Here is a 17,128-nt window from a genome sequence, read left to right as displayed (position 1 = left end):
TTATTTCTGGGACACCCTGTATAAAATCAGAGACAATAAAATTCACTACAAATTACGTTACTGTAGCACAATTCGGGTTTTTATACGTATAAGTACAATACCGTATGATCAAAAATAAACCTGCGTCAGCGATGGCTATGAAATGAAGATCGCTGTCATTTTATAATATGTAAAATCATATGGGGAATGTAATCGTTGTTCATTTCCAAGCTAACTAGACGCCGGTTTTTTTTCGGTCATTCGGTATTACTACGGACGTCTTATCCATTTCAGATCCTTACCTAGTCCTTACCTAATTGTAATAAAATAGCATATTTAATAGTCAAGTTAGGATACAAATATCTTGCTATAGCAGAACCCGCAATATGCATCATACTGCAACAAACCCCGTCTAATACGAATTATTGTGTGTTTTTCTCTTTAAAAATTAAATATTAAATTTATTTCTAGAAAGACGAGATACGAAGGATTCCACTCAATGGACACGTTTTTTGTAAAACGCTTCAAACATTTGCCAAAACTGTTTTTGTATTATATCTCGAAACAACGTTTTTGGGATAAGACGGGTTTTGCAACTTGACGCCTCATTTCATAGTCATCGCTGACGCCCTTATCGATCATAGTGCACAATGACTAAATTCCTTCTAAATTCGAATTGAATTGTATTTTTTAGTCATAGTTTTTTTTTGATCACACGGTATAAACATATACCGATTTTTCAAGCACAAATCCACCCTACCGACTTTTGATTTTTAAAGTTGGCAACACTGGATTGCGCGCTTGGAAGTGAGAGAGAGAACGCAAAACCAGGCAAAACAGAAAAGCTCTTCATAAGCTCTTGTAGCTTGTAGGTTTTTTGCCGATCGAAGAACTCACTAGCCATCGCCACAAATTGATCTTGCTGGACAACCTTCGATTGCGTTGTGGCGTAGAGCTTTGTTGATATTTTTGTTTTTCACCCGTCGTAACCGTGCAATTTCGACGCGCTTGCTCGAGTACAAAGGCTCTTTGCTCCCTGTTTTGTGAGTCCCTGACTTAATTGCCGTTTATGTTTCCATACTCGTTTATCGTTTATAATGAATTGAAAATCGTTATAGTCCCCTACAGAAAATGAAGAAGTGAGAAGTGTGCTCTTGAAGTGCGGGGTGAAAATGATGCAGAAAATCGTTCTTTTACTGCTTGTGTGCTTGGAACTCTGCAGAGCGGACTCCGTATATGACCAGTTACCATCAACAGGTATGAAAGCACTTCTCTTCAAGCTTCAGACAATGAATAAAAGATCGTACAATTTTACCTGAGTTCTATCGGTACCTGTAACTATACCTACCTACCTTTTTTTTTTAATTTCAAATATAATAAATGACAAACGCATAAACAACATTGCCTTTTTTTCTGAAATGCGTTTGCATTGAAATTGCTTAATTTTATTTTTTTGTTAATATTGATATTTTAATTTTAATCAAGTCCTAACTATATTTCTAATGTTGGACTTAAAAATAGAGACTACCTATAAAACTTCTTCATTTAATTAAATGTTAATTTGCTAATTAAAAATTAATCAATCTTAAGTTGGATATTTATTATTTATATTAGGTGTGTATGATCGAAAAAAAGCGACGTTCAGTTAGCTTGGAAATGAACATCGATGACATCACGGACATTCGCCATATAATTTTTCACGTAAAATTCATTTCATAGCCATCGCTGACGCCGTTTTTTTTTCGACAATATTTTGGAAAAAATAACACAACTTTGATATATAATTTTATTACAAAAACACAATATAGACAAAAATCACAACAGAAATTCAAAAATTACTGCTGCTGGTTCTGGTTAGTTTTTTACATTTTTTTTATTTAATTACATGAAATGTTTGGGGCCTATAGTTTGGCGTGGTTTGGCCTTCATTATTTTTCTTCGAGTAACTTGGCGGCCGCATTACAAAAAAATAATATTTTCTTCACACTGCACAGTGGTTCCCAGATAGGTCATTACTTAGAAATATTAATTTCAAAATGTTTGCATGAAACTGTTGCTAATACTTTTCTTATATTCCCCAGTAAACGATACATAATAAATACAAAATCAAGTAAGCCTAGTGTTTGTTATTAGAAATATCACATTTTTACTACTGGCTTTGGCTACTGGCATGGCATCAAGCTGACATAAACAGTTTTCAGATTACGCCAATTAATTACTTATTTTATTAAAATTGATAAAAGCTTTTGCCTTTTCTGTAATGAACGTTCGAAAAGAAGGTAAAAAGAACTGTTTTTTTCTTTTTTGCACTTAATTAAACCTAAGTAATATTAGTTTATGGCAATTTATTTGAAGGTAACAAAAATAGTATTTTTACATTTTTGCTTGTCATTATTTAAGACTTTTAACTGTGCTTTTAACTACTTTCCCTTTCAAATCCTAAAGCCTCGTTCTCAGAACTACGTCGTTTCGACAGCGACACTGATTGACATTTCAAACAACCAATAGGAGCTGTACTAAATTTAAAATTGACAGCTGTTTGAATTTTGTACAAATCTCATTGGTTCTTTTGTCGTGTCGCTGGCGACAGTCGCAGTTCTGAGAACGGGGCTTAAGTCCCGTTCTCAGAACTGCCACTGCCAGGGGCTTAAGTCCCGTTCTCAGAACTGCCACTGTCGCCAGCGACACGACAAAAGAACCAATGAGATTTGTACAAAATTCAAACAGCTGTCAATTTTAAATTTAGTACAGCTCCTATTGGTTGTTTGAAATGTCAATCAGTGTTGCTGTCGACACGACGGCGACGTAGTTCTGAGAACGGGACTTTAAACGGCATGAAAATACTTGTTGCTTAAAGTATATTACATATAAATTAATGGGGAAGATGCATACATTTTATTTTTCGCCAGAAACTGTTCAATTTATTAGAATAAATATGTGTAAATGCAAAAAAAACTTTTTTCTTGAAAGCAGTACCACAATTTTATAAAACGGGCCATTAAAATACTATGGATAACGCAAACGACGCCTCGCGAATTGAAACGATATTCTATTGGTCTGACGTCACCAGCCGTTCTCGTCGACGCGCGATGGCCAGCAGCAAGCAGACGTGTTCCGTTTATGTACGTATTTAGGTGGCGTACTAAGACAATTTTGTTGCTTTTAGCGTTGATTGAAGGAGCTTATTATGCTTCTATTGTACAGTTATTATTTGGGTGTGTTTTGTGTTCTGAGAATTTTTTAAATAATGGTAGATTCCGGTTTTGTAAAAGCACAATCAGATAACTTGAGGGTTGAAAAGAGACAAAATATTTGTTTAGTACGTGGAAAAATAAAAGATTGTTTTTTTTACGAAATTATAGGAAATAAATTGAATTTTTTTATCAGTAATGAAAATATTATATAAGGTGTCCCCCCTTTTTTAAGTGAAACACCCAATATATTTTTGGATTCTTCGGAAATTTCTAGATATTCTAGATTCTAGATATATTTCATGTATAATATCCTATACCTGTCTTCAAATGTTTCCGAAATATTGACAGTTGAAAAGCGGCCACTTTCCTTTGACACTTAGACTAGCTCTATAATCTAAGTCAAGAGAGATCGAGGATAAAGGTTTGCACATTTCTACTCTAGTTTTTCATAAGCTATCTAATAACACTAACTTTAACTTTTGTAAGCCCCGCTTAAATTCGAAGTTAGTATCATTCGGTAGCTTATGAAAAACTAGGATAGTAATATGCAAACCATTTTCCCCGATGTCATTTGGTTCAGATTTTAGAGCTTGTCAAAGTGTTAAAATGGCCGCTTTTCAACTGTCAATATTTCGTAAACAGTTGAAGATAGGTAGATATAGGAAATTATACACGAAAAATACCTACAATTTTTTGGAACAACTGTTTTTCAGACACCCTGTATAACTAGAATTATTTTTAAATGAAATTGAAAAACCATGCAACTTTTGTATTTAATGTTTTCTTCTAAAACTTGCAGTTAAGGCTGTAGGTGGGTGTCAAAATATAATGAATATCCCTGTACATTCAAATTTCATATACCTATGTAAGACAATATACATAATAACTTACATCAAAATGATCTTTACAACAATAAATCGTAGAAATAGAAGATAATTTCACGTTTTTCTTTTCATCTCTTCTCATGGCCTTGCACCATTTTTTTTCTGTTTTCGCTCATCCATTACTATTTATAAATATCACTAATTACTAATTATGTATTAATTAACAGAAATAACTAAAATTTTGACTCGGGTTCAACAGCGTTTAAAAGCAAACTGTGTAAAATAAACACGCGTCTGGCTCTACTCAACCAGAAGAACGGCGGGTGACGTCACAGCAGCAAGGCGCGGTAAAGAGCGTTTGCCCGGCCATTTAAATTAACAATATTTAATTATTTTATATTAGAGGCATTTCTTAACCGATATCAACGATTTTTTTTGTTCAATTTGTAATTATATGAACTATTTTTTAAAACCATTATTTAAAAACATGCATTTTCCTCATTGCCACTGGCTGCCGCGAATTGCCGCCGGATCTTATACTGGGTGGTTAAAAATTGACTTTTTTGTCTTAAAAAGTAACTTATTTTTTCCTCTTCGTGTCAACTTATTTCGTGGGCACACTGTATATCAATTGATAATAAAATTGTATTAATAAAATTAGAGAACTGTCTCTTTTATTTTTTCAATATTTAAAATAAATTTGACTTCTTCAATATAAAAAAACATGTATGTACAGAGTGGGTCAAATTCGACGCTTTTAAATGGAAACACCCTTTTCTATAGGAGATAGACGAAAACTAATATCTGGAGCTCAATTTTCATTAAAAATATGATGGTGAAAACTGCACATCAATATCTGTTACCGTTTCGGAGTTACGGGGTGTTTTTTGTGCATTTTTAACAAATCGCTGTAACTTTTTTACTATGGAAAATTTTGTATTTCTATGAAAACATTTCCAAAGCACCTTTTTACGTAGAATTTAATGGTTTAAGTATAATTTTTTTAAAACTAATATTTTAAGAGTTATCAACAGAAAAATTGATTTTTTTATTTGGGACACCCTCTATATTTTTAATTAACTGAAAAGAGTTTAAAATTACCTTTCCAAAAATATAGCACACTTGATAGTTTGTTATAATCCCCTTCGAAATACAGAATTTTTATAAGTTCGCCACTTTTAACTAGTAGGCTTTGGACCCCTTATTGATTATATACCCTTAATGGAACTGGAAAACATATTTTTCCAGCAAGACGACGCACCGCCTCTGAACGCTGAAGTTATCAGCAAATTTTTGCAGCCAATTTCAAGAATAATTGAATAGCTAACCAAGATCCCAGCCGTTGGCCGTCGAGGCCGCCTGACTTAGTGCTCATGGACCTAATCCTATGGATATATTTGAGGAAGAATAAAGGTTCCTTATTCTTCCGTATAATTTAGACAAGAATTAGAAATACTTAGCAGTTATGAAAGGGTATCTTTCACCCCCACTGAGTTAATGAATTCCGCGAAAAATGTTCAAAAACTGCCCCGTCTGTCCATAACAGAAGACGGTCGATATGTCTAACACTTGTAGCAAAATCTCATGTCTTGGTTTGCTATTTATTTTTATTGTTATTAGATATAGTTTAAATGTGTTGATATTGGTTAAATATATTTTAAATTGTTATAAAATTCTGCATCTCTCACAGCAAATATTATTTTCGTTTTAATTGATTCTTACAGCTAGAATTTTTTTGCATTACAGCCGGTGCCGTTCAAAGCCTACTTATTTAAAGCGGGCGAATTTTTATATACTCTATATCTCGAAGAGGAATCGAGCAAAATATCAAGTGTGTTATATTTTTGGAAAGGTAATTTTAAATTCTTTTCAATAAATTAAAAATATACAGGGTGTCCCATATAAAAATCAAATTTTCTGTTGATAATTCTTAACTTATTAATTTTAGAAAAATTATACTTAAACCATTAAATTCTACGTAAAAAGGTGCTTTGGAAATGTTTTCATAAAAATACAAAATTTCCCATAGCAAAAAAGTTACAGCGATTTGTTAAAAATGCATATTTTTGAAAAACACCCCGTAACTCCGAAACGGTAACAGATATCGATATGCGGTTTTCACAATCATGTTTTTGACAAAAATTGAGCTCCAGACACCGATATTAGTTTTTGTCTATCTCCTATAGAAAAGGGTGTTTCAATTTAAAAGCGTCGAATTTGACCCACCCTGTACATATACCTATACCTAATACCTATATACATGTGCAAACATAATCTGTATGACTTTCCGAATAGTTAGAACATAAAATGCAAATCACACTGGGCCCAATTTTTTTAATACATATTACATTAAGTTTTTTATATACATTTATTTAGCATTTGTTATCAATTTCTATTAAAAAAGGTGCAGTCAAGCTATATCTAGATATATAACAGTTATGACCGCGCAGCTAATTACGGGGAACCACTGTGCACTGCTTAAGTTACTACAAGTCGCTCCTTGTTTCGTGCATAATGGTATATAACAGGTAATTCACACGATACGGTCCGGTTGATTTATCGAATCGGTCTCTTTACCGTGTAACGTGCAGTCGTAAAGGAATGACTGATTTTGTATTACTGTTTTTGGTATTATTATTTAACAATTTTTGAAAGGTTAAAATCGTACACTTTTTCTTTTGCTTTGTACCTATCAGATTGATGGAGCAATAATTGAAAACGCTTTATATTATTTATCTAAAGTCTGTCCACCGAGTCAATAAATATTTCGACAGACAGCATTCAAAAAATGACAGAAAATTCAATTTACGTGTGTATTAAAGTGACAGACACAGCTGCCTCTGTCATGTATACTCTAGTCGTACAGACTAATTTAAAATGGGGTAGGTATAGAACTCGGTATTTAGATACTAAACTAACTATACTACCGACTCGGTATAGGTATAATAACCTAGTTTAGTATCTAACTATACTTAGTACTAAGTAGTCTGGTAGTAATTTATCTCGTAATTTATTTACTTGTAAATTTTTGAATACTAGACTAGGTATAGGCTTGGTGCATTTCAGTTGATTTCAACAAATTCCGACCGCAGCGCACTCTACGGCAGAAATCAGAAATTATCAACAAATAGTTCACGCCGCCGTCATGTCGATCGCATTAAAATAATATTGAAATCCCGGTTTTGTCGTAATATTTAAGTATTTTAGTTTTTGGCTAGTGCAGTTATTGAGATTGAGACTATAAAACACTCAGGTACGAGGTTTGTGTGATGTAACGCTGGTTCGGTTAGTAAAAAATAAGTGAAAAAGAATTCGAACTAGGCGTCTTGTTATGTTGTGACAATTTCAAATGTTAATAAAATTGACCAAAAAATGTTAACGCGTAAAGGAGAGCGTAATTAGCGCGTTGTGGGGTGCAATAGCATTCAATAACTCCACTTTCCCGGATATTCAGCTCTCCAGAAACAACATTTTATAGCTTCATCATTTTTACACCGATTTCATCAATAGTCAATGGCAAAAATGCTAAACTAACAAAATGCACGTTACATAATCAAAAAATTAAATAGACGTATACTATGAGAGGATGAAATATAATTTAAATATTAATGGTATACTTTTTTAATCAACTAGTGATTAAAAGTTTTATGAACATCTTCTAAAATTATAATTATGTACCTTTAAAAAATGTCGTAATAGCCCCAATTATGCCCCACTAGCAAAACCCGTGATAAAACTATTCTCGCTACCGTAGTTGAACTCATCTAAAAAAATTTTTTAACTGGAATAATAAATTATAATGCAAGTTAGACCTTCTGAAGATATCAAAATATTTACCTTTTTATTGTTTTTGTTTCGAATTTCCACAAATTATACTTGCTAACACTTTTAGATTAATTATATACTAGGTAATTTTTTCCTTTACTCGCCATTTAACCCCGTATATTTGTATGTGTTCGTTATTTACGATATTCTCGGGCGGCGGCAGCACCGGCGGAGAATGCACCAAGCCTATAGTCTATTCAACGAGAATATCTCTGATAGTCAGGGTTTCCATAAACGCTTTTGGAAATATCGGACGAGTGAACTCAGAAATCCGGACACAATACATACAATGAACTCAAATTAACTACAAATGAACCCTGAAATCCGGACAAAACCCGGACGTCTTAAAAAAGGAACTATAAATTTATGAACGTTTATAGGACGCAAATAATAACCCCGGAATTCCTTTTCCAGGAGTGCATCAAAACGTAACCACCGTAATAACAACCAAAAGCGAAAAATTTGAGCGCCAAAGTATAGAAATGGTTCCATAGGGTTATAAATTAATGGTTCGTACTTTCGAACATGCGTCGGTTAAGTAGAGCTGTAGCATCGTAGAGACTAGAATATTCAACAAAATACCTGAGAAATTAATTCAATTGTAACTGTAAAATATTTTATTAACTTAAATTGTTTTTGCGGTCAGGTTTCCGGACGCTTTTCTAAATCCGTGCCGGACCGCCCGGGACACTTTAAAAATTCGGACATGTCCGGGTAAATCCGGACGTATGGAAACCCTTTCTTGATACTGAATGTCGTGTCTATCATTTTAATTCACAGTGATTCACAGGCAAATTGTATTTTCTGCTCGATTTTCTGTTATTTTTTCTATGTCGTCTGTCCAAATCTTTTCTGATTCGTTGGACAGACTTCAATTTTCCTGGTTCATCAACATTTTTAACTTTGAAAGGAATATGACGTCTGATGGCAAGGAGTATCGGGATTTTAAATTTAAGTTATTAAAAAGTGACGAAAAAGAAATCTTTTATAAAGGTTGACCTAAAATCTAACTAAAAACGTTAAACAGGTAACTTACTACATAAAGGACGGTCCACACTTACTATATAACACTGCTATATAGCAAAGTTATATAACATGTTACATATTTTTTAGTCAAATTTCGCTGCTATATAACTTGCCAGATGTTATCCATTTGTAGTGGGTAAAGATCAAAAGATGTTGCTCAACACTGCTATTGTAAAGGACGGTCCACATTTGCTATATAACACTGCTATATAGCAAAGTTATATAACATGTTACATGTTTTTAGTCATATTTAGCAAATTTCGCTGCTATATAACTTGCTAGATGTTATCCATTTGTAGTCGGTAAAGATCAAAAGATGTTTTTAAAAGACAGAAACACCACGAGAACAGCCGAGGAAGGTATTGAAAAGGTAACTTAATTGAGTTCAACTATATCTAGATCTTGCGGACTCAAAACCGCTTTTTTCTCGACTTTTTTTCTCTTTCTTCAAAAATAATTACGCACGCCGCTGCTGCGAGCAGAACCTCTTTCTCGTCAAAACAATTCATGATTACGAAAACTATAATGTGGACGGCTCCCGGTTTTTAACATGTTATATGTAGTTTGTTAAATAGTAGTGTCAATATAACATGTTATTAAATGTGGACCCTCCTTAACATGAGACAATGCGTCCAGACATGCTAAATTTATAGTTTAGCCGCCCATATTTTCAGGGACGTGCGCGACAGAATCTTAGTATGGTGAGCTGATATTGGGTTTGTTTATTTACTGGTCAATAATACCGTATGATCAAAAAAAACCTGCGTCCAGTCGGCCTCCCGTCCAGTTGGCTTGGACATGACGATCGATGACATTCCCAATATAATTTTTTATATAAAATGACAGCGATCTTCATTTCATAGCAATCGCTGACGGCATTTTTTTTTTTGATTGTATGGTTGTTATACATAGAGAAAGATAGTAAAAAGCTTGAACTTATAGTAAAGTAAAACTTTTTATTACTTTCTCTATGTTCTTATAATGTTCATGGAGTAGAGCCAAGAGCAGACTTTTGTCAACTAAATAAGTTGTGTAGAGATCATACAGTGTTATAGGATATCCGTAGTCCCTCATTTAAAGTGAAATAAAAAAAAGCATGATGCATGGTTAAAAATTGCAAAAAGTATGTATTTGGAAAGAGAAAAAGTTGAGAAAAAAATGCGTTATCTAATAGGGCAGTTCCAGAGGAAACAAAAGAAATGCAAATCAGGTACTGGTATAGTGGATAATTCAAAATGGTTTGCTTTTAAGTTATTAATGTTTTTAAAAGACAGAAACACACCACGAGAAACAGCCGAGGCAGGTATTGAAAAGGTAAGCCGATTGAGTTCAACTATATATTTATAGATCTATCTTGTAGGCTATGGCGGACTCAAAACCGCTTTTTTCTCGACTTTCTTTCTCTTTCTTCAAAAATAATTACGCACGCCGCTGCCGCGAGCAGAACCTCTTTCTCGCCAAAACGATTCATAATTACGAAAACTATAATGTGGACGGCTCCCGGTTTTTTAGCATGTGATATTTTGGTGATATGTAGCTTGTTAAATAGCAATGTTATATAACATGTTACTAAATGTGGATCTTCCTTAAGAGAACCTACCTACCTACCTGCCCTATATGCGGTAAACGACTTTTTTGTTGATGTTTAATTATGAACAATTTTGAATTTTAAAATTTTGATCTCACACACTGGTCAAAGGTCAAGTATTTAATATTTTATAACTCTAAAATTATATCTATTTACTGCGTGCTGTTCTATAATTGTCCATGTATATTCTATAGTTGTTTGTTTGTTTTTGTTTGTTTGTTTGAACTGTACAAAGAGAAAAGAAAATAATTTATAAACATAGAGAATATACTCGAATACAACGCAAGGTGATTCTCTAATTTATTAGGAATAAACCAAAGCAGTATAGCGGTAAAGGTGCGTTCACCCCGGCTGCGCCGCTCCGCGCAAATCATTTTTTTTAACATATACTTTTGTGCGCGTTAAAAAAATACATTTTAAAAGTACATGTTAAAAAAAATGTTTTGCGCGGTGTGAACGCAGCTTAAGGCTTCGATAATTGTCGAATTTCCCACGCTTATTTATACACATCAAGTGCGTTAATGAAACATTTTTTTTTCGGAAGGAAGAATTGATACAAAATGCACTCCTTATCCGACGAAGATTTTCTTTTGCTTGCAGTAGTAGAAGATGAAGAGGTTTGGAAACTACCTTGGCGAGCGGGCACCCAGAGTAAGAGGACTTTATTTTCTTTACCTAACTTGTTCAGCTTCTCTAGGCATTCTTTGACCAACTTCGAGTTGATCGCGTTTAGTGCTGCTTGACTATCGGATAACATGGCTATTTTCTGTTTTCGATAGTTCCTATCTAAGATAAATGGTACGCATCCTTCGATAGCGTAGATTTCTGCCAAGGCTGATGGGGTAGGTTGATTCGGAGTATTTAGTTTTCGGCCTAAATACTCCTACTCCTGTCCCTGCTTTGGTTTTGGAAGCATCAGTATACCACGCTATGGTATAGTCTTTTACATGCTGAGCAAACATTTCTCCCTTCTAATCCTTCTCAAAGTTGCAGATTCTTGGTATATCATCCACTGGGAGAAGTGGAATTTTCTTTTGAGGGTGTTCCAAGCCGCTGACCTGAAAATTCTCCCAGTACTGTGTCCGTCAATGACTATTCTAATCATTGTCGCATTGGCATAACTACCGACGACAATGTGCAGTGAAGTTAGGTTTAGGATGACCTCCATTGCTGCTGTTGGGCATGTTCTCATGGCACCTGTGATGCAGGTGCATGCCAGTCAGCCAGTCTGTACTTTGCGCAGGTTTTGCCTTGATGTACGTTGCTCTAGTTTTGTGTACCAAGCAACAAGCAACTGCTCTATAGGTAATCATGGTTCTTACTATCATGGTATATATCCAGCGAAAAATGTTAGAGGCACAGCCCCATCTATTTCCCGCCAGTCTACTGCATATTATTTCGGGGCTAAATAAATTCCTTAGATAAATAGTTATAACTAAGTTCGATAGTTTTTAAGCGTTTTTTGTTTTGTTAATTAGCGAAAATAAATTACGTTACTTACAGCTAAAAATCTATATCGTATATAGTATAAACTAGTTTTAGTCTTCAAGCGTCTAAAAAAATAAAATATCGACTTACAATGATTTTTCTTTACCCCATTTACTGAATTGATTAAATTTCACGTTACTCGATATCGGTCTTGAAAAAAATATCGTTTTACTTGGGTATAGAATGAGGTTGTGGGTTGATTTAATTACTTTTTTTTAAAATAGTAACGGACCGTAGTAACGTAAATGTGGCCGTAGAGCAAAAGTTTATAAATAAAATTCTGTTGAAAAGAAGTGGACGATAAAAATTCGAGGTTGTTTCTTGGAAACCTGTTTTAATATAGTGGGTCGAAAATATAAAACAATGCATATTGCCATTAGCAGTTATACCTATAGTTGCTAGTCCAGTAAATAAGGACGCGAAAAGTCCCAAGTCCCAAGAATTGTGTACCTTTTGGGGAGTTGTTAGGAGAAAAAACTGTATTTGGCCGTATAGTCCTGGAAGCTAGACCGTAAAACCAATCAAGAAAGAAGAAAAAATTATACACCGTTAAGCTTTGGCCGAAAAATGACCCCAATTGGCCGAAAAATCAGTTTTTCGCAGATATCTGCTAAAATATGCAATTAATTTCTTTGCAATAAAAAAGTGAAACTTACGTAATCTACATATATAAAATGCTAATGTTTATCTGTGTCGTCTCTACTGAAGTAACGACTTGCTCTAGAAAGTTGCTTTTTTTACTAAAAGATAGCTAATTGGTTCTTCTAAAAACTGTCGTCGCCGGATTTTTTGTTTTTCATTTAATTAAACAAAAAATAAAAAGTATTTTTTTTCTTGATGTCGTTGCGGATGCGCCAGGCTTCAACTAGTTATCTATAAAAATGGTCCTTATCATTTTTTATGTAGAATTTGTAGTTTTCGAGATATTCCGCTTGAAGGTCCCTGAATTTTCTCTCAAGTCTTAACGTTCCGGAGATAGATTGCATAAACGTATCATTTGATTGATAGGACAAATTGTTTAATAAGTCTGCTAAAAATTAATATTTTTTATGGTAGAATCAACAGCTATCATACTTTGGTTTGGTTTGGTTGAAATTTTGTCATATTTTGTGATAATAAAAAAACCGGGCCAACATTCCTTAGTCCAAAAATTTTCAGATTTTTACAAACCTATTCATATTTTCACTAATAATAGCTTATTTGTCAAGATTTTTTTTAACAGTGGTTTTTAGAGTTTAAGCTACTGAGAAAATTTGAAGTATTTGTTTAAGCACATTTTAATAAAAAACAACTATTCGTTAGTGGCCTTTTCCGCTTTTTTAGAATTGTCTAGGGTCTGTGAATCATGACTTATAAAATTGTGTATGACAATGCTTGTGATATATCTGGCACCCGCACAAAAAAAAACTTGACAAATAAGCTATTATTAGTAAAAATATGAATAAGTTTGTAAAAATCTGAAAATTTTTGGACCAAGGAATGGTTTGCCCGGTTTTTTTATTATCACAAAATATGACAAAATTTCAAACAAAGTTCCAAAATGTGATAGCTGTTGATTCTACATTTTTTTTTAAATGAACTTTGGTGATACAGAGTGTCAAACGAAGCATTTTAGGATATTACCGTTGATTGAAAGAATTGGGAAGATACGCAACTTAACGGTATATATACATTGGTGCACTGCGCCGCGAACGCGCAGCGCGCGCCCCGAGCGTTGGCCGCGCGTTACTTTTATTGTTTTAACGAACATCCCGCGATCCATAGAAATCCCGCGAATGTTCGTTTAGTCGTTAATCATGTCTCTATCGTTCGAGAAGAACTACACAATTTGAGTGATGAGTAGTGCGACTCTTTAAACACTCCATTAATAAACAATATTCAAAGAAAAACACAAAAAAGGTAATTTATTCAAAGAAAACACACATAGTGACTGATAAATGCGCGCGGTGTCTTCTCCGGCCGTCCCAATTGAACAACGAACATAGAAAGCGGAGCGTCGAAAAACCAATTGGGGCGATGGTTCGCGGCAAGCTGTTTGCGCGCAGAGCGCGCGCATCTTGAATACACGTACCAATATGGTACGTATACATTGGTGCGCTGCGCCGCGAACGCGCAGCGCGCGCGCCGGGCGTTGGCCGCGCGTTATTTTTATTGTTTTAACGAACATCCCGCGATCCATAGAAATCCTGCGAATGTTCGTTTAGTCGTTAATCATGTCTCTATCGTTCGAGAAGAACTACACAATTTGAGTGATGAGTAGTGCGACTCTTTAAACACTCCATTAATAAACAATATTCAAAGAAAAACACAAAAAAAGGTAATTTATTCAAAGAAAACACACATAGTGACTGATAAATGCGCGCGGTGTCTTCTCCGGCCGTCCCAATTGAACAACGAACATAGAAAGCGGAGCGTCGAAAAACCGATTGGAGCGATGGCTCGCGGCAAGCTGTTTGCGCGCGAAGCGCGCCCAACTTGGTTACACGTATCAATATTGTACGTACATATTGGCGCGCTGTGCCGCGAAGACGCAGCGCGCGCGCCGGGCACCGCCGCATATTTTTTATTGTTTTAACGAACATCCTGCAATCCATAGAAATCGCGCGAACATTCGTTTAGTCGTTAATCATGTCTCTATCGTCCGAGAAGAAGTACGCAATTTTAGTGATGACTCTTTAAACACTCCATTAATAAACAATATTCAAAGAAATACACAAAAAAGGTAATTTATTCAAAGAAAACACAAAGAAACAACATAGTCACTGATAAATGCGCGCGGTGATTTCACCGGCCGTCCCAATTGAACAACAAACATAGAAAGCGGAGCGTCGAAAAACCGAGATGGTTTGCGGCGCGGGAAACTGTTTGCGCGCAGAGCGCGCGCAACCTGAAACACGTACCAATACAGGCGAATCGATGCGCGCGTGCTGCGCGTTCGTGGCGCAGCGCGCCGATATATACGTACCATAATATTATATTAAATAGTTTTATGATACAAAATCCATATTATTAACGTATTGTACCCAACATCCGTAAATCTGCGGATTAATCAGTAGTTTTGGTAAGACTGTATCCGGTAACCACTCACTCTGTCGACTGAACGCAGAACTACGGTACAGTGTACAGCCGTGGTACACTATTGTATATCCGCTGCGCTGTAAAACATCATCCAGAAGTGACAGAAATCCAAAAATGACAGAAAATACCATTTACCTGTGAACTAATAAATTAACTAATGTATGTAATAATATATTCCGTGTATATTATGTTTTTCTATGTATATTTAATGTAACAACTAACTAATGTATATTCTCGTTAGACAGACTTTACGACTTTACCCTAAATTGATATTTATTGAATAATATTTTCCGTTTTTTTAATATAAAACACCAAATATGTCTTTTTTACTATGGTGATATTTATTAGACATCCTGTATATTGTATGTCATATTATAATTTTCAATTTCTCGTTAATTATTTTACTTATCATACCTTTGTTAAAAGTATTAATTTGATTTATTTTTTTTATATTCCATTGCAACCAATTTATGAGATGCATTTGTTGGTGCACTTAAATTATTGAGAGTGAACTATGAATCATCAATTACTTTGCAGCTTGCAGTTTAATATATATTGCATTATCTTGTATTGTATTCAGTTTTGAATACATATTATACAAACTTATTTCTTTCTGAAAATTGTTATATTTAATAATTATCGTTTTTATTATTATTTCAAACTTCTCTAAAATTGAGTCTTGTTGGACTATATATTTTTGTTATTGTCATTTATGAATTGATCGTTTTCTAAATGATGACGAACGTTTGAAATTTTGTTTATCAGTTACCATGTGAAATGAGCCATTAATTTATTTTATAACGACTTGAATATGTTTAACAGCAGACTAAATAACTTAAAAATGTGTCAGATGTTACAGTGTTATGCTGTATGTGGTTAATGTCTTTAAAATGCTTAAATATTTTATTTATACGTATGTTCGTTTAACTATATAATTATTAAATACTAAATACAGGCTATTGAGTGAATAAAACGTTAAATAATTTTTCGTCCTGTATATTCATGCAAATGAAAATAATGACGTACGTAGTTCCAAAGAAAAGATAATATTGCACCAGCTGCACTAGACTTATTTATCATCATTTATGTTTTTTTAATTGTTACAAATATCGGTTAATGTTTACTTGAATTTGTTTAAATAATACCCAATGACCCAGAGCAGTAAATTAAACGCGATAATGACAATAAAAATTATTTATCAAAATCATCATATAAAAACATTCTAAAATCGGATAAACACAGATTTTTACAACATATTTGTGGTCCGAACTGTATTCCGGAAACTTCGGCAGCATATTCCGCAGATAAAAATTACCAAAAAAGTTCGTATAAATGTAGGTCCTAAAATGCTTAGTTTCGGAGATACAGGATGTAGAAATTTCATTTTCATTTTATTTCGATTTAGTCCAAATAACTTCTGAAGTAACGTCAATATTTGGATGAAAATTGGTAATATGACAATGGTAATTGGCAATATGACTCCTACTCCTAGAGGGCGCCACTTACATATTTTTTAACTGATTTGAAGAGTAATAACTTTTTGCGTCCATCCTGTATAAAACTACTGAGTAAAAAAATATACATTTACGACGTTTATTAGGTAAAAAATATCTCTTGACAAAAATCGCTATGAGTAATGATTCTCAAGATATTTGGAATCGAAATTATCAATACCTGTCATAATGACATGTATTGACTATTTCCATTCTAAATATCTTGAAAACAGTTGCCGTCAGATGATCGTAGCAATTTTTACCAAGAGACATTTTTTACGTAAAAAAATACGGAAATGTATATTTTTTTATTCCTTAGTTTTATACAGCTACGGACGAAAAGTTATTACTCTTCAAAACGGTTAAAACACATGTAGGTGGCGCCCCCTACAAATAGGAGTCATATTGACATTAAAATCAAATTTCTCATGTCAAAAAACTCCCAGACACCAATTTTCATGCAAATATTGACGTTATTTCAGAAATTATTTGGAAAAAAATCGAAATAAAAAATGAAACTTCTACACTCTGTATCTCAGAAATTAAGCATTTTAGGACATACATTTATACGAACTTTTTTACTTATTTTTATCTGCAGTATATGCTGCCGAAGCTTCCGGAATACAGTTCGGA

General features: G+C 34.0%; 1 protein-coding gene across 1 annotated transcript in view; it reads left to right on the top strand.

The window, feature by feature from the left end:
• The first annotated feature begins 794 nt into the window (after positions 1-794).
• LOC115875792 (prolow-density lipoprotein receptor-related protein 1) overlaps positions 795-17,128 on the top strand; it is an 84,001-nt gene continuing 67,667 nt past the window's right edge. The window contains exon 1 of the mRNA XM_030891293.1: positions 795-1,236. Coding sequence (XP_030747153.1) covers positions 1,152-1,236 — 85 coding nt within the window. The 5' untranslated portion in view covers positions 795-1,151. The remainder of the gene's footprint in view (positions 1,237-17,128) is intronic.

Source organism: Sitophilus oryzae, unplaced genomic scaffold, assembly GCF_002938485.1.
Source record: "Sitophilus oryzae breed Bouriz unplaced genomic scaffold, Soryzae_2.0 scaffold_1396_pilon_pilon, whole genome shotgun sequence".
Taxonomy (NCBI): domain Eukaryota; kingdom Metazoa; phylum Arthropoda; class Insecta; order Coleoptera; family Curculionidae; genus Sitophilus; species Sitophilus oryzae.
This window is presented reverse-complemented; position numbering and strand designations above follow the sequence as displayed.